Source organism: Herpailurus yagouaroundi, unplaced genomic scaffold, assembly GCF_014898765.1.
Source record: "Herpailurus yagouaroundi ecotype Mexico unplaced genomic scaffold, PumYag 222, whole genome shotgun sequence".
Taxonomy (NCBI): Eukaryota; Metazoa; Chordata; class Mammalia; order Carnivora; family Felidae; genus Herpailurus; species Herpailurus yagouaroundi.
In genome coordinates this window covers 10,035,173-10,053,796 of record NW_024412453.1, presented here as the reverse complement: position 1 = coordinate 10,053,796, position 18,624 = coordinate 10,035,173, and the positions used below count along the sequence as shown (strand labels likewise).

Below are 18,624 nucleotides of genomic sequence, written 5' to 3'. Positions count from 1 at the left end.
GCCATTTGCAACAACATGGATGGAACTGGAGGGTCTTATGCTGAGTGAAATATGTCAGTCAGAGAAAGATATGATTTCATTCATATGTGTAATTTGAGAAATTTAACAGATGAACACAGGGGAAAGAAGGAAAAATAAGATGAAAACAGAGAGGGAGGCAATCCATAAAAGACTTAAATACAGAGGACAGGCTTCGGGTTGCTGGAGGGGAGGTGGGTGGGGGGATGGGGTAAACGGGTGATGGGCAACGAGGAGGGCACTTTAGGGGCATCAGCACTGGGCATCACATGTAAGCGATGAATCACTGGGTTCTACTCCTGAAGGCAAGACTACACTGCATGTTAACTAACTTGAGAATAAAAAAATTAGGAGGAAAAAAGAAAAAGGCAAACGGACTAGAATAGACTTCAGAATCCCAAATAAATGCCCGTGAATACTCTGTGGGCGTCAGGGTGTGATGTCCATCCAATATTGTCTCAAACCCAATGTTACATTCACGTTTCATTTCCTTCCGATTCCTTACACGAGGCTCAGGAGAACTGGCTTTATTAAGGAGCAATAGCGTAGGGGCAGGGGGAAATGGAAGGTCCTCAAGAGAAGGGAGCCGGAGAAGGCAGAAACGCTGGACCATCTCTCTGGGGATGGGAATTTACGATCTCACGAGGACACACAGAATGCTGCCCCTCTCTTCCCCCATCACAGCGACAACTTACTGAGGGTTTCCCTGTGCCTTCTAAGTACTGAAGCAAGTTCCACGCTATCTGTTGAACTCTTCACCTTTCCAAGATGCGTCCTACCTACTGTGATCGCCATTGTACAGACAAGGAAACTGACGTCCCGAGAGGTGAGGTAAAGCCGCCCAAGACCACAGAGGTGGTAAGAATCAAACCCAAACAGGATCAGTTAACTGCCCACAGACATCATCTATCTCAGCCACGCTGGAACCAGCCCTGAGTTGCTCCCCATCCTCCTCATGACAGTGTTGCTGCTGTTGCTGCTAGTTTAATATACTGTGTGGCAGGGGTCGGTAAACTTTTCCTGTGAAGGACTAGATATTCAGTATTTTAGCCACGCGGTCTGTCTCAACTACTCAGCTGTGTGGCTTCGGTGCAAAAGCAGCCACACACAATGCAGAAGTGAATGGTCATGGCTGTGTTCCGATAAAACTTTACTGATGACACCGAAATATGAATTTCATATAATTTCCATGTGTCACAAAATACTGGTCTGTTTTTCCCCCTTCCAGCCATTTAAAAACGTAAAACCCATTCTTATTTTGCAGCATTTCAGATATGGCCGGACCTTGGCTACACAGTTACCCTGAGGCATTTATCCTTTAAGTCTTTAATCCAAAACAAACAAACAAATTCTTTTTCTTTAAATAAAAATAAAAATAAAGAAATTATTTTTCTTTAAATACCAAATGCCAATTCTTTTTCAGAATTTTAAGTTTACCCTTTCCATACTATGTGATTCCAACAGGTGTTGAGGAAAACTGGCTCATTACTAGACTGGCGTTTTGTTTTATTTAAAAAATAACCACACGGGCATGGTACTCCCAGAGAAGGACAAAAGTACCTTTTAAGCTAAGTTTAACCTACAGGAAATGCTGAAAATACCGAGGAGGTCATACGGCAAAAAAAAAAAAAAAAAAAAAAAAAAAAAAAATTAAGCCTGGCTTCAGAAGAGAGGAGTGACGCTGACATTTACCATAACAGTTTCATTGGCCTCAGGTGCCGAATCAAGAAGGTCATCTATTTCGTCGCCGAGGACCATATCTCCGTCATCCAGGAAAGGTTCCGGCATGGTGAAGGGGGCCTTTCCTCCATTTGCCAACACCACCGATGGCAGGGGGCTCTCGTCCACTTGCAGGGGCAGCATAGAGGGTAAGGGCATGATAGGAACTGAGGCCAGCTCACTTCCGACTTGGTGGGAGAAACTGGACGCAGGCACAGAGACGACAGGAACTGCTTCCTGCCTCGGAGTTAACAAATCTGTAACACGGATCGAAACGTACCCACTCATCTTCGGTGTACTTACTCACCGAAGACTAGCGTCAAGAGCCAATAAGAGAGAAACGGAAGAGCCAGGTGAGGGTACGAAAGCAATGATAAAAATAAATAGACGAGACAGTAGCAGAAGCAGGTCAGAGACAAGGGTAAAAATAATTATCGAAGTCGTTGGTTTTACCCAGGGATAGACAGAGCGGCTTGTGAAAACTTATCCTTGTGTCTCAAAATGCCCGGGCGCCTGCCGGGCAGAGCTACGAGACGCTGGTAAAGCCACCCGGGGCGTTCACTGACCGCTTACTGACACGCAGAATTACCAATCACACTGCCAGGACATCCAGAAGCGCTAAAGTGGTTTTCAGAATTATTCTTGCTTTCATACCAACGGCCGCATGGTAATCGTATTTGACAACGCTATCACATCTAGAGCATCTAACGCCGCCACTTTCTAGACCAACATGACGCGAGAAAACGTACCTGGCTCGATATCTTCCACAGAACAGCTCAAAGCCTGGAAATGAAACCAAACAACCGATCATCGTGCGTACGGTCAGGATTCCAGTCTATGAGGAGTCTGTAAATCTCACTCCGAGACAGCAATGCGAGTTCTCGCAGAAATTTTACTTCCTTCCAATGGAGATCCAAGAGATAAATGGAGTGGGCACACCTCGGGAACGAGTGGTTAAGCAGGGCGGGCCCAGCGGCGTGACCGCTGGGCCCTCGTGGACAGTGCTTCCCAAAGGCCGTTCAGGAGCGTTCAAGTTCTGGAGGGCCTCGTCTAGCCACCGCTCACTCCCCAACTCACAAAGGCATCCTAACAGCTCCACGAAGACTTACCTTTTAAAAACCAACCGCTTGGGACCCGTGTTCAACCCAATGGCTCCCAACATTAATATCTGGCCCCGGGCCAATTTTCTAATAAAACCTAACATCTACGAACGTCCTGTAAAATGCGCCATTGGACTTGAGGAAATGCTGGTTGAAAGATACTACTTGAGTTGTTTGTTTCTTTTTATAGGACAGGAAGCTCTGGCCAATTATGTGTCTGAGAAACAAAAAGCTCTCAAAAATAGACACAAACCAAAAATATTAAAAGCAGAACTGCTAACGTGGCCATCTGCTTCTTTTTCCCAAAAAGTTACGCGTCTTACAGGAGCAATAACTTTACCTTGGTAGCCCCGTCCCCAGGAACGGATTTTAACGCGAGCTGAAAGAAAACAAAGATGCTCATTAAAAAAAAAAAATTACGTGAAAAACAGAACTGTAACCAAGTTACAACCAAAGAAAACGAAAATACCCCGTGGGGAGAACTCCAGCTTACCTCAGCCCTAACATACGCTTTTCTTATTTTAAATCCCAATTTCTGAGCTAGTTCTTGCGTTAGTTTGATCACATGTTCATCCTGAAAAAAAAAAAAATGAAAATATGACTAACGGAGGGTTATATTTACCAACTGTGGAGGCAAATCGCAAAACAGCTAGAACTCATATTCCGTGGAGACACTCGCTTGGTGGGCAGGTAATCCCAAATACAGCGGGTGGACCGCGAACTGGAAAATGGAACTCTTTAGGGGCGCCTGGGTGGCGCAGTCGGTTAACCGTCCGACTTCAGCCAGGTCACGATCTCGCGGTCCGTGAGTTCGAGCCCCGCGTCAGGCTCTGGGCTGATGGCTCGGAGCCTGGAGCCTGTTTCCGATTCTGTGTCTCCCTCTCTCTCTGCCCCTCCCCCGTTCATGCTCTGTCTCTCTCTGTCCCAAAAATAAATAAAAAACGTTGAAAAAAAAAATTTAAAAAAAAAAAAAAGAAAATGGAACTCTTTAGACGCCCCTTCTCCACAAGGAAGCAACGAAATGGTTACCATGTCAACCAGTGAACTCAAATATAAATTCCGTACCTGAGGCACCGCCAAGGAGCACTTTGCTACGGAGTCATAAGCCTCTCTGTATCTTCCTAAGTCACTGAGAGCCTTAGATTTCCGATACAGAGCTTTGCAGTTACTGGCATTTAAACTGAGCACTGTGTCACAGTCTTCTAAAACTTTATCGTGAAAACCCTGGGGTGTAAGAGCAAACAAGGTTAGCAACAATTCCTTCTGGCACACACGTCTTCCTGTCGATGCAGACAAATTAAGACCCTGGACTAATGCCCTCCTTTCAAACTCTGTTAGCGGTATTATTTTTCTTTGAAAAAAAATATTTTCATCATGAAACTCCCAAATGGAAAAAGTACAAATATCATGAACTCCCACGTAACCATCATCCAGACCAGACAAATGTTAACCTTTGGCTGTAAAGGCCCCAGGTCTCCAAGAAAGAAAGCTTTCCAGACGCAGTTGATGCCCCAGGCGGCACTCTCCCTTCCTGCTTCCTCCACTAGGAGCCTTTGTTGGAGATCATTAAAATGTCGACTGGAAGTTAACTCCCAAACAGCTAGCTAGCCCGAGAAGAGTCCATTAGAAAAAACAAGATGAGCCATCGGTGAACCTTCACTCAGTCAGAATCGGGTGACAACATGGGCACCTTGCTTAAATTCAGTTAAATGATACTGAATGTCCACGGTGACAATTCAAAGTGCACCAAAATATTGCTTTTCTCAGCTCAGACATGTGAAAAGCTCATGTTAAATCTCTTCAAGGTTAAACACCACGCTGCACTAACAGGGCTCCAAAGAGGACTAACGCACTCTTGACCAAGTGCGCTGTCGGGACAGGGACTTGACTGATGCATGGACCTGGGACCTGCGTCCTCCTGGGCTGATTTTTGTTATAAGCGGACACACCCCAGAAACCAGACTCACGTGGCAACTCCAAGGACCAGTCACCAAGAAACAAATTTTATTTTTAAGATTCCTCAACATTTATCCAAAGCTGGCTTTTCAAAACTCCAGACCACTCTAAAAGCAGGCAGTTAGAGGGGCACCTGGGTGGCTCAGTTGGTTAAATGTGTGTCTTTGGCTCAGGTCACGAATGTCATGATTTGTGAGTTTGAGCCCCGCGTCGGGCTCTGCAATGAGCAGCTCAGAGCCTGGAGCCTGCTTCAGATTCTGTGTCTCTCTCTCTCTCTCTCTCTCTCTCTCTCTCTCTGGCCCTCCCCTGCTCGTGTTCTATCTCTCTAGCTCTTAAAATAATAAATACATATCTTTAAAAAACGTTTTAAAGCAGTAATACGATTCTCTTAAAAACTGAAATTAGAGGGGTACCTGGGTGGCTCAGTCGGTTAAGCATGCGACTCTTGATTTCGGCTCAGGTCATGATCTCATGGTTCGTGAGTTCGAGCCCTGAGTCAGCGCTGACAGTGCAGAGCTTGATTGGGATTCTCTCTCTCCCTCTCTCGCTCTCTGCCCCTCTCTCCCGCACAAAATAATTTTTTTTAATTGAAATTAGAAAACTGACTTACGATGTACTTTTGTTACCAAAAACATTTTTTCCCTCTAGAAACCCTGTTCTGTTCTAAACAAAAATCACCACTCACCATATTAGAATAGCAAGCAATACGATTTATATGCAGTTTTTCAATTATTTCTTTAGGGATGACAATTTCTTCCGACTTTGCATAACCAGCTATATTCAGAGCTTCTGTGTACTGGCTTATCGAGTTGTTCCAATCGTGTTCCCGATAAACATCATTTCCTTCGTTAAAAAGATTTCTCACAAGAGCACGTAAATACACCTTTAAAAAAAAAAAAGAAAAGAAGAAAGAAAGTGACCACTTGAAGCCCTTTACGAAACAGGACAGGGTATAGGGAAACTTCAATTTTTGTACTGGAGACTTCTGGTCTTAGATGTGACGCAGCAGTGAGCGCTGCTGTAAGAAACGGGGAACCCAGGCCACCTCGCTACCGTCTCAGCGAGGCCTTCACCTCGCGTGCTTTCTCAAGAGAAGATGCAATTTCCCATCAGGAGGAAAAGTGCGGCAAAAGCACCTCGTAAAAACCTGTTCACATCCCCAACTCTGTGCCTACAACAAATTCCTACGAGTGGAGAGTCTAGGTCTGAAGGAAGGAGCATCTTGGGCCCTGGACCAGTATTTCTAAACTGCCTTCCGAAGCGGCGAGAACAGTGGACGCATCCAGCGGTCCGGTCCCCAGCTCACAGCACCCCCACCAACGCCGGGCAGCGTGTGTGTGCCTGTGTGGGGAGACACAAAACCCCTACTAATTTCTAGGTGAAAACCCGTACCCTTTCTTATCCCTGTGCCTGATGACCAAGGATCGCTCACATTTTTACGGACCATTGTCTTTCCTCTCTGGTAAATGTCTGCTCAGGACTGGTCCCGGGAGAGGGGATGTTAAACCTTTTTCTCGCCGAGCAAGTACAGTATACAAGGTTCTTTTGGTACATATAAAAGTTCTGGAGGTTCCTTCATGATTTCCTATCACTGTGCTAATGTTTCACAAGTCAAGATCAGACACGTATTACGAGATCAGGTAAATACTCGGGTTCTGGGTCTCATTTTTTGAAATTCGTGTCTAAGCTGACAGAATTAGTAAAGCAAACTGGACAGATCAACCTTTAACAAGGGCGGTGGCTCGGGACAGGCCACTTAACCTCTCGAGATCCCGGTTCCAGTTATAAAAGTCAGGAACGTAAAATGAACCGTACAATGAACGGATTGTTCCCAGGGCTTTCTAGCCATAATACTCTATGACTCTACATCTGTTTGGAGAGAGAGAGGGCAGGGGCAGGGAAGAAGACAGAGAAGGAAACAGGGAAGAGGGAGGGGGAGAGGCGGAGAAAAAGAAGGAACACTGGCAAGCATCAAAACCCTTGGACACCAAAAGCCGCAGGTGAACTAACAGCCTGCGCACACGAGGCGCGGTGAACTGGGCTTTCTCTGGGTTTCTAACTAGTTTCACCTCCGGCTGCTCTCTGCTAGGATCCAGGTATCCTTGGCTCCTATGAGAACCTCTTTTCTCCTAAATAAAAATAGAAGACACTGGGCTCTCTCCTTCACAACATATTCTGTCCAACTTGTCTTCGGTAAACGAGAGGGAGGCTAAAAGTAATTTTCGAAGGAGGCGCCTGGGTGGCTCGGTCGGGTAAGCGGGTAAGCGTCTGACTCCCGATTTCGGCTCAGGTCATGCTCTCACAGCTGGTGAGATCAAGCCCCGAATCAGGCTCTGCGTGGACAGTGTGGAGCTTGCCCGGGATGCCCTCCCTCCCTCTCTGACCCTCCTTCATTCCGTCTCTCTCTTCTCTCGCAAAATAAATAAACATAAAGAAAACTTTACTTAAAAAAAAAGTAATTTTCACGGGGCTCGGAAGAAAACTTAGGCAAACTACACTCATGGAGGAAAGAAAATGGAGGACAACTGTCCCCATGTGCCAAAAGCAATGTTGTCCTCTATATGGAGGAGATCGACTAATTCTTTCTGTAGGTGCCCAGAGAGTAAATACTTTAGGCTTTGTGGGCCATGTGGTCTCTGTCTCAACTACCGTATGTCGTGAAAACGGCCACAGATCATAAATACATCACCAAAGAGGTGCGGCTGCATTCCAATAAAACTTTATTTACAGAAACAGACAACAGACCACATTTGGCCCACAAAGCTGGAGTCTGCCAACCCCCACTATTCATTATGGTTCACCAGTTACTTGCACAGCTTTTAAGTAGATGTTCCCAATCATTACCGCATATTGTTCCTGTGTCCCTGGATATGACAGCGGTGACCTAAGAAAAAGAAACCAATGAATTTTAATTATCAGACTCTTATCAGGATTTCTTCATCCAGACGTCATTGTAAAGCTAAGGTTCTATCAGCTTGCTACGGGTTCAAAGCACATTTTAAAGACCTACCTTCCTTTACGACTATTATTCACATATGCCATATTCACACACAACATGGGGGGGGGGGGATCTGTAACTATTCCCTTATATTTTCTTAAGTATAACACTTTTTTCCCTAAACCTACTTCTACTAAAAGAAGGCCTAATTCTTCAAATACCAAAAAACTTTTTCTACAGCACAGAACCACTAATACTTTTTGATTCAATTCGCTGCAGTACAGAGGAGAATGTCTCCTCCCAGGACAAACAGAGAGAGACTTCTGCCTGCTCGTGTCCGCCCAAGGCCTGGGCTGCCTTGTCACTATCCTGCTTCATGGAGGCCGGTTAGAGACTGAGCTTCTTAAGAGAAATGTCTGATTACAAAAGCCCTATGTGCGTGGTGATTTCATCACTTTTCAGTCATCAGAAGCACTCTGATGGGATTAGGTTCTGATCCTTCTGGGTCTAATATTTTCCGAGACGCTACAGGATTTTAGCTCTAAAAATCAGGGACAGGAAGGTAGACTTCAGAACACGTGGGAAGTCAAAAGTGCCCGAGCCAAAAATATTGCTAGACAAAAATATCTAATTTCTAACCCAGATTAAGAGGACTTATAAACAGGACTAGAGGTTTCTTAATCTAATATAAAAAAGTACAGTCGACTCTTGAACAACACGGGTTTGAACTGCGCGGGTCCACTTACAACGTTATCTTTTTCAATAAACCTAGGACGGTGCTGTAAATGCATTTCCTCTTCCTAACGAATTTCTTAACTTTTTCTTTTCTCCAGCTTACTTTATTTTAATACGGTAAATAATACGCGTAACGCACAAAACGTGTTCATCGACTGGTTTACACTATTGGCAAGGCATCCGGTCAACAGTCGTAGCCTGCTCGTAGCCCTGTTTTGGGAAGTCAAAAGTTACACGTGGATGTGCAACTGTGCAAGGGTCTGCGCCCCTGACCCCGCGGTGCACAAGGGCCAGTTGTATACGTGGCGTGAACACACGCGAGTCGGGCCCTTACTGGATAAACTGCAGTCCTTCCTTAATGTTCTGCTGCCTTTTTCTTCTCTCCTCGGACACACTGGACATGTTACCCCGCACATCCACTTTCTAAACGATCGACCTGGAAAAAACGAGGCACAAAGTCACATGAGGCGCAGAGCTCTGGACCCCAACTAAAACACCCACAGTCCGCCGTCTTGCCACGCTATCAGCTGTGGGCACGTCCCTCTCTGCTGACTTGACTCTGGGCTGCTGGACACCAGGAACCCTGGCTCATCCGCACGGTCCCCGCTGCCCAACACACGAAAGCATCTGGTTTTCACTCTCCCTTAAGGCTGCACAGCCATGCAGACTTTGCTCCCTCCTAAGTCATCTCCCCCCACCCCTTGGGCTACAGGTTTCGTTTCTTCCGTGTCTATATGCACGCACGCACGCACGCACGCACGCACGCGTATGCTGCACTGGAACAGTCCTGGCCTTGTTTCGCTTCTGGAAGCGCTCCAGAAGTGAAAAGGTTTCACATCCGCTCGCCTCCGAGGGAGTCTGACTTCCTGGTGAGCAGAGCTGAAACCTCACACACATTTTGTTACACAAACTTCTGAAATAATCCTTGCTGATTCAACTGATAGAATGAAAAATCTAAATGAAGTCATTCGGTTGGAATTCTCGAGAAGGTAAAGGTTCACCTTCCACATAACAGGGGCAAATGTCAACACAAAAAAGTACCGTTGGGATCTGCACCCCCCCCCACCACTGGCCCGCCCCCATCAATGTTCATTAAGCAATTCCCAGCAAGTTAAAGGAAAACCACAGGGAAGAGATCCATGATAAAACACCATCTCCCAGTGTCCTCAACCAGGGTTTGGCGACCTCAGCAGCTGGGGCCAGACAGTCCTTGACTCTAGGGGCCCGTGCTGTGCACGATACGCCCCTGGCCTCCACCCACAAGATGCCAGTAACGCCCCTTCCCCCAGTTGTGACAACCAAAAATTCCTCCAGGCTTTGTTGTGTGTCCCCTGGCAGGGACGGGGAGGGGGCACATCATCCCTCCAAGATGAGCGCTGGGCTCTAAACCTAAGAGGACATCTTACCACACAAACCGTGTCTTTGAATGCGCATGACGGATGGGGAACTTGCACCCAGGTTTCAAGCTCAAATGTTCTAGTTTCATTATTGCTTGACGTTCATAGTTTTATTATAGAATCTACCTTTTTCAAAGTGTAGAGGTGGGGACAAGGGTTGAAAGGCCCCGAAGGCTGGTAACTGGTGATCATTTTTTTCCATCTTTTAAACACTGGAGGTCTACACGTTTCGATCTTCTAATCTCAAAGCTGTTGACTTTCCTGGGACACGTGGGTGACTCGGTTGAACGTCCAACTCTTGACTGCAGCTCAGGTCCTGATCTCACAGTTTGTGAGTTCGAGCCCCGTGTCGGGCTCTGTGCTGACAGCGCAGAGAGCCTGCTGTGGACTCTCTCTGTCTCTCTCTCTCTGCTCCTCCCCCACTCACGCTCATGCTCGATCCCTCTCTCTCTCTCACAAAAATAAAATAATTTAAAAAAATGTTTAATAATAAAAGTTGTTACTTTACTGAAGTGTTTACTTGTGAAATGATCTATCCAAGATTTGCCACGAAATATTCCAGCAAATAAAAACAAAAGGGGGCTGGAGGGGGTGAAACAGCTGAATGTTCCCAAAACTAGTGACAAATACAAGGAATCTCTGTACTTTGTCAACGTCTGAAATGTTTCAAAATAAAAAGGGTACAAAGCCCAGGATGCTGAAGCGAGATGTCATTATTTCTGGAATTTGTGTTTCAGACAGTCTAGCTTAGAGGGGGATGAATGGGTAGAAATGAAACAAGACCGCCAAAAACATGGACCACTGTCCTAACATGTGATGGGGAGGTGGGGGGGGGGGGGGGGGGGGCGGGGGTCTTTCTAATCTTCCACTTGAACTCATCCGACCATTTCCTTAACAACAACAAAAAAAAGTTAAATCATACTTGGATGTACAAAGGTATTTAAGGAGGTGCTATTTGTAAGAGAAAAAGACCAAAAACGTACCCAACGTCTATCAAGAAGGACATGGACTGTGTTGGGAAAAAAGACCAAGTAAAGGTGCTGTATCCCCAATAGGACCCTGTTCTGTTTAGAGAAAAGGTCGGGGGAGGCTGTCTATTCACATTTCCTTGTACATCCTCGCAACAGCTCCAGAGGGAATCTCAGAAAACCACAGCAATGGCAGAAACCTGGGGGCTCAGGGCGCGGTGAGAAGGGCCTTTGCACTGCATACCTACCTTTAAAACTTCTTCCTGAACGCTGAACGTGAATTACCGCTGAGAAAAAATTTGAAGTATTTTTTAGAAATCCACATAGCCTCTGACCCCTTCCTTGGAAAGACGACTTAAGGGACCACCAAGCCTTCTTCCTATTTTATGTAAGATGGGGCCGACGTAGAGCCAGAACCGACTGCCCAAAGGCACCCAGAAGGGCACTTGGGGGTGTCACGGCAGTCAGGCCTGAAAGATGGGGACAAGGAAAGGGTTACCCAAAGCAAGAATTCTTGCCTGTCCTCAATGATGAGTCACCCTTCTCCCAACCCCTGCACAGGCAAGGTGAGGAATTAGTTTGAGGTTCACTCAAAAGGCAAATCTGCTGGCACAGAAGGGACTCCCAGGTAATGATAATCCACTAAGTTAATAGCCTTAGAGCCATTTCCCCAGAAAGTGCCAGAAAACCTTGAACCTCAACCTCTTAAGGACAAAGGGCATGTGGCAAAGAGCTGACAACTCAAGTAGGTGATTAAGAGGAAATAAGACGCAGGCTCTTTTAATAGCATGAACCACCTCTCCTTTCCATGTTTAAAGATTTGCGAACGGATAATCAGGGGAGAGTCAAATACAGTAGGAAGGAGAATTTCATGTTCTTGTAGTTTTGCCCCCAAGTTAAAAATCTTTCTCGGTGAACACTGTATACCTATGGTCTACAATTAATGTTTTGCTGTTTATCACATCTGCCCACCTTTCTCTTTTAATTTGAAAATATTTATTAATGGATTTTATTTATTTTTAATTATTTATTTATTTCCACAATGATTTCAGGAGTAGATTCCTTAATGCCCCTTACCCATTTACCCCATCCCCCTTCCCACCACCCCTCCAGTAATCCTCTGTTTGTTCTCCATGTTTAAGAGTCTCTTCTGTTTTGTCCCCCTCCTTGTTTTTATATTATTTTTACCTCCCTTCCCTTGTGTTCATCTGTTCTGTGTCTTAAAGTCCTCATATGAGTGAAGTCATATGATATGTGGCTTCTCTGACTAATTTCGCTTAGCATAATTCCCTCCAGTTCCATCCACGTAGTTGCAAATAGCAAGATTTCATTCTTTTTGAATGCCGAGTAATACTCCATTGTACACATATATCACATCTTCTTTATCCATTCATCCATCAATGGACATTGGGGCTCTTTCCATACTTTGGCTATTGGCTATAAACACTGGGGTGCGTGTGGCCCTTAGAATCACCACTCCTGTCCCCCTTGGATAAAAACCTAGTACATCGACCCATCTTTATCCATCCGCCCATCCCTCTGTCCATCCATCAATGCACCTTATTATTTTGCTGAACTGCAAAGTGGCAGACATCAATTACAATTCATCAATAAACGCTTCAGAATATGTAGCATTACTTAGGTTTCAAGATTTATGGGTTTTCTTAAGGCCATATGCACGAAAACTTTTTCCCCATAAAATGCACAAATTGTAAGGGAGGATTTGACAAACATCACACTCCTGTAACCCAGACCCCAGTCTTGAGTTCACCATTACGGTCAGTCCAGATAGTTCCCTCAGCCAATCCCTGCCCCCCCGGCAATCACTGTTCTGACTTTCTTCCACCACAGATTAATTTCACCCTCCCACTTCCCACTTTGAAAGAAAGAAAAGATAAACACTTGATACATCATCTTATTTGGGGACCCAGTTAAAATCTGGCATCAATTTTAAAGTGAGGAAGAACGTGATAAAGTTCACCCAACAGCCCCCTATCTCATCCTAACTCAGCAGCACACAACAGGTGCCCACTCCGTCCTTGAGCCTGGGGCTCTGTCCAGCTGGTCTCTAAACGTGCGAGTCCTGGGGCTTCACTGGAGCTCCTTCCCTCCCCCAGCCACACGCTCAGCTCTGGGACATCCCACATGGCCCAAGGCTGGAGACCGCCTACCTGCCGTTCTGATGGTTCTACTAGACAGCTCACAGGCATCACAGACTCTTTATTTAATAGTGCTTAATGTTTATTTTTTGAGAGCGAGCGGGGAGGGACAGAGAAAGAAAGAGAATCTCAAGCACACTGCAGTGTCAGCACAGAGCCCAACACGGGGCTCGAACCCACCAACCACAAGACCATGACCTGAGCTGACACCAGAAGTCGGGCTCTTAACCGACTGAGCCACCCAGGGGCCCCTACATCGCGTAGTTTAAAAGGCAAGATTTTAATATCAGGACGGAGGAAAAAAAGGATGGTCTCCTCTCCTGTCACTCAGCACCCACCCGCCCTTCCCGAGGACAACCACCCATTGTGTTACTGGGCTCTTCTGTGTCCTGCCAGAGGAACTCTGCGGAATAGTGTGTCTCAACTGTGTTGACTGCGGTGGTGATTACATGAATCTACACCTGGGATAACATCGCGCGCGCACACACACACACACACACACACACACACACACACACACACACACACACAGGTGCATGTCAAAAAACCCGGCAAGAGTAAGCGCCCGCAGTCTGCTTAACAGTACTCCACTAACACCAGCTTCCTGGCACCACTGGGAGAAGTGGACGAAGGGAGGCTTTGTGGGAGGCTCTACATACCCATCGGGCAATTTCCTGCGAGCTTATACTCATTTCAAAATAAAAAGTTACAAGCATCCTGTGCCTATGTTATCTTTTGTACAAACTGAGGCTCCTGACGTGTCTGCACCCTGCTTTTCTCCTCCCAGTACCTAACCTCAAAGGTCACTCCCCGACAGGACACGTGAAGCGGCTTGACCGGCCACGATCCGCAATACGGCCGCAGGCCACCAGAGACCCACGTTCTGGCGGCTTCCAGTCTCTGAAGCTCACCAGGGACCCAGGGCATCTCACAGAAGTCCGTCTTCCGAGGACGTCCACGGGCTGAAGGGAGCGTGTCTCCCGTCTACTGTACCTGCTCCTGCCCACGTGTGACACCACCCTGCCACCAACGAGGCCTGGGGGCCCCCATTTCGGCACGCGGTTCCCTCGCGGTTCACTCCACTCGTGCCAACCGGGGAAGGGACGAGCATGCGACAACGGGGAGACAACGCGACGAGGTTTTGTCCGGGCCCTTCCGTCACCCGTGAGGCTGCACAGCCCTTCAAGTTTCAGAGTCGCCGGTTCGTCCTTCTCCGTAAACTGTCTGTTTGTGCCCTTTGCCCATTTTCCTTCCAGGCTGAGCTTTTCTCATTCAGGAAGGCACTTCAGATGTTGACGAAAGCAGTCTTCTGGGTGTTCTCCTAGTACTCTTGGTTTTGTTTTGTTTTCATTTGGGGAGGGGGCACCTGGGTGGCTTGGCTGGTTGAGCATCTGACTTCAGCTCAGGCCATGATCTCGCGGTTTGTGGGTTTGAGCCCCATGTCGGGCTCTGTGCTGACAGCTCGGAGCCTGGGGCCTGCTTCGGATTCCATGTCTCCCTCTCTCTCTGTCCCTCCCCCCGGCTCATGTTCTCTCAAAAATAAACATTTTTAAAAATTTAAAAATTGTTTTTAATTTTTTAAAAACTAAAATTGTTTTCGATTTTTTAAAAGTTAAAAAAAGTAAACAAACATTTTAATGGGATCTACCAGGTGACTGTAAGGAGTGATGTAGGGATATATATATATTCCTTCACTGTTTACAAAAAGGCCATCCAGTCTACACTGCTATGCATACAAAATTCTGGGCTGCCCGTGATTTTTACTCAGCATTTCCAACTTAAAGGGTCCTAACCCCAGGCTCTCCTGCCAATCCTATCCCTCTGCCCGCTCTTACCTTTGCCAAAGTCCTGAAACCACCTGCTAGCCACCTGCTCAAACCAGACCCAGAGACCTGGCATCACGCCCTTCTTTCCCCCACACCCACATCCATCACCCTGCTGATGAAGCCCACCGGCGACACTGCAGACTATGCACAGGGCACCCCGACTCTGACCACTTCCCACGAGCTCCCCCGCACCCCCTGGCCCGGTCACACCATCTCGAGTGACGCGATGTGGCAGCGGCCTCCTGTCCCTGCCTCCCCTCTAAGCTTCCGGTCCTCCCCCTGTCCCTCCCCCACCCACTTCCCACACTAAACTGAAAACGTCCACCAGCTATTACAGCCACGCTCTAAATCCCAGCACTTAGAGTAAAACCCAGAGTCCTCACCCTGACCTCTCAGACCGAGGAAGACAGTCCCAAGCTCTTTCCTCGGCCCCGCCCCCACGCAGGCGCAGCAGGCTGGCTGTGCTCCCGCCCCTCCGCCCCGCCCCCCGCCAGGGGTGTGCAGGAGTGCGGGGCTCCGCCCCTGGGCACTGCGCGCTAGCCTCTCCCCCCGCCCATAACACACTTCCCAGAGGGACCCAGAGCTGGTCCTTCCTTCCTGGAATCTTGGTTTAAATATCACCTTTCGAGACCTTCCCTGCCGTGCCCCCTAAGTGGTTGCCCCACCTCACTCTCACTGTGCTCTTGACCTCCACAGCTACCTCGTCTTAGTCCTGACCGCATTCCAACATCTGGGTCCAGGTCGATACATATTTGAATGGAAGAACGAATGAAGTGGCCAAGCGTGGAGAGAATGCTTCACACAAAGTTCAGAGGCGCAAGAGTTAACGCCTGATACAACTGTTCATGAAAAGGCAAGCACGACCGGGGGGGGGGGGGGGGGGGGGCCCCAGGGAGGAAATGACCAGGCGGGCAGACTGGGCTCTGGTGCACTCTGCCTGGACCCTTTAGGGGCACTAGGTGGGGAGACAATCGACAAGGCGGGGATCGACCTGAGACAGCCACAGAGAAAGACCACAAGCGACCCAGGAAGTAGTGCAGGGATGGGTTTCCTTCATCACCAACCGGGGTGGGGAGCAAGTCAGACGTGCTGTCTTCTCCCTACGCGAAAGGGAAATGGAGTGGGAGGGCTCTGAAGAGTACACTGCAAAGCAAGAAGCCCAATTAAATGTAAATTTCATTAAATCATCTAAAATTTTGCAGCTGGAACATTATCTTTTGCTTATCAGCTGGTCTTAAATGTTACTCATTCTGACCTTTTATGTAAGGAGGAAAGGTACCCCTGATCTTCATTATAATTCCTTAAGTACATACTCAGTGCCTGCTTTACGTGAAACTGATTATACTCACCATGTTCCAGGCTAGCAACCGGCTGTGTATTCCTGCCCATGACACAAGGTAATTTAAGAAACTAGCTCCCATTAGCACAAGACACGGAGGCAAGTGAAATTTGATTGCAACATGTTGTATAGACAGATACAATAGCTAACACTTAGCGCTCTTACTGGATGCCAAGCATCGTCCTAAGCGCTTGGCATGTATTAAATCATTTAATCCCGTGATAGTCTTAAGGGATAGGTACTAGGAGGAAACCGAAGCACAGACAAGTGACGCAAGCAGTGCACGATCATGGCTAGGAAGTGGCTGAGCTGGATTTCAGAGCCAGACAGTCTGGCTCCAAGCCCGAATCCTGATCCAGCACCCTATTCTGCACTGTAAGTGCCAGGGACGCCAGGAGGAGGGCAAGCAGTCTAAGTCAGCCCTGGGCTGGGCTCTGAAAAACAAACACAGCTCTGACAGACAGGTGGGCATTTCAAAGCCACTCAAGGCGAACAGAATAAACACACCCTTGTACACACACACACACACACACACACACACACCCCGACATGCTCAAAGAACATCATTTGAAGAAACTTAGACAAAGCAGAGGGTTTCCGGGGGAATGCAGTGGACACAGAGGGTTAAAATACCAGTCCAGGGAAACTTTGCATATGGAAATATGCTCCACCCACACCATAATATCTTTATACGCAAAGACTGAATATTAAACATTCCTACAAGACACACACAGGAAGAGAAAGTGGTCCGACGGTATACGGCACAGTGCTGGTTTTTTGCCTAAAAAGGTATTCCTAAATTTCAAGTGAAAGATTGTAATACCATTCTGGATTAAATTCTGTCCTCAGACTCCCGACTCCGGTGTGTAAGGGCATACACAAACAAAAAGTAGTTTCAAAGTAACATTACTGTCAAGCCTGTCTTGCAACAGTTAGTTTACTCTGGTAAACTTATAAAAGCATACGGCTACAATGTAAACTTCAGAGACTACAGACCCAGATAGGGCAACATCACAGGTGTTCTACCATCTTCTTGGAAGAGTGACTATTCTACTGGATACTTCAGGAGAGCAATGATGAGCCCCCAGGCAAAAGTCACAATAACTCAAAGGAAGGCATGGGCTTTCCAGTTCATTTCAGGGGCAGAGGCCCTGAAAATTAACATGCTCTCTACAGTATGCACATAAATACTGGTAATACTGAGCCTCGACAACTCACCATCTAATTCTGATTCGAACCTAACATAACCATTTCCAGACTCCAAGAGACAGCACAGAGTGAACATTTTTCAACAAAGAAAATTCTAATAACTTGAACTATTCTGCAAATTAGGACAAGATCCTCATTTGCAATCAGCTCCACGGTTCAGTTCAGCTCAGGGGAAGAAGGAAGAGGCAAGGGCCTCCTTGAGAGCCTAGGGGACAGGAGGCCACATGCCATCAGAGAAGCAGGGAAAGATAAGCAGAGGGCACAGGCTCCCAGCCAACCTGCCCCCACTCAGATGCTCTGTTTGAGCGCGGTCCAATAGAAATACAATGTGAGCCACATATGTAATTTCAAATTTCCAAGGTGCCACGTTAAACAAAAGTGGAAGGATACTGGAGGGAATTATTTTAACGCTTTTAATTAACCCAATTGTGTTCAAAATATCATCTTGATGTGTATTACTTACACACACACAAAAATTATAAATGTGATAACCTTTCCCCCCCCCCCCCCCCGCCATACCAAGTGTTTAAAAAACCACGTATGTATTTTTCACCCTGAGCATATCTCACCTGGGTCTAGCCACACACCAAGTGCTCCACAGTCCCGAGAGGCCAGCGGCCACCCTCCAGGGCCGTGCAGGTCTAATGTCAAGCAGATCCCCGCTCTCTCAATCCCTAAGCGAGGATGCCCCCTCTGATCTCTAAACACTGGGGGACGGCGGGGGGGGGGGGGGGGGGAGGGGGTGGAATGCCGGAGCACGACAAATTCCCCAACCCGGGCGCAGGCGCAAACTCTCGGGCCCAGCCGGCGCTTCGCTGCTTGACCACACCCCTGCGATGACCGTCCCCAACCGTGAATGCGCGCTAATGAGAACTGACAGGTCTCCATTCCTTAAGGGTGGGGGAAAGAAACCTAAAGCCCGGCGGTGTCCGCATCCCCGGTAAAGACAGGAAACCATTCGCCGCGGGTCCTAGATGTGCGCCCGGCGCAAAAGAAAAGAGGGACGGCGCGCGGGGGGGTGGGGGGGGATGAAATCAACGAGCCACGCACTCTGCGCGCATCCTTCCCGCCCCCCAAACCCGAAATCCTCAATTAGGGGACCCACGGTCAGCAGACACACACAAATGATGAAAACACACTGCTTGTGGGGGAGGGGGGTAAGCAAGCCGAGAGGAGGTGCGGAGCCAGCGGAAACGCATGCGGGCGCGGAGGGCAGCGAGCCGCAGCCCTTCGCGCCCCCGTCCCGCAGACGCGCCCCCG

General features: G+C 47.7%; 1 protein-coding gene across 3 annotated transcripts in view; it reads right to left on the bottom strand.

Annotated features, from left to right (window-relative positions):
* The window catches only part of ZC3H7A (zinc finger CCCH-type containing 7A), a 35,243-nt gene extending 17,177 nt beyond the window's left edge, over window positions 1–18,066 (bottom strand). Inside the window, exons 1-9 of one of the 3 annotated variants that reach the window (XM_040459023.1) lie at window positions 17,934–18,066; window positions 8,801–8,902; window positions 7,638–7,677; window positions 5,479–5,676; window positions 3,903–4,061; window positions 3,331–3,411; window positions 3,178–3,216; window positions 2,487–2,520; window positions 1,711–1,994 (exon numbers count right to left, since the gene is read on the bottom strand). In XM_040459023.1, coding sequence (XP_040314957.1) covers window positions 1,711–1,994; window positions 2,487–2,520; window positions 3,178–3,216; window positions 3,331–3,411; window positions 3,903–4,061; window positions 5,479–5,676; window positions 7,638–7,677; window positions 8,801–8,868 — 903 coding nt within the window. In that variant the 5' untranslated portion in view covers window positions 8,869–8,902; window positions 17,934–18,066. Of the gene's footprint in view, window positions 1–1,710; window positions 1,995–2,486; window positions 2,521–3,177; window positions 3,217–3,330; window positions 3,412–3,902; window positions 4,062–5,478; window positions 5,677–7,637; window positions 7,678–8,800; window positions 9,508–11,079; window positions 11,850–17,933 lie in introns of those variants that run through there. The other 2 variants (XM_040459022.1, XM_040459021.1) reach the window with 2 other exon arrangements.
* Between the last annotated feature and the right edge of the window lie 558 nt (window positions 18,067–18,624).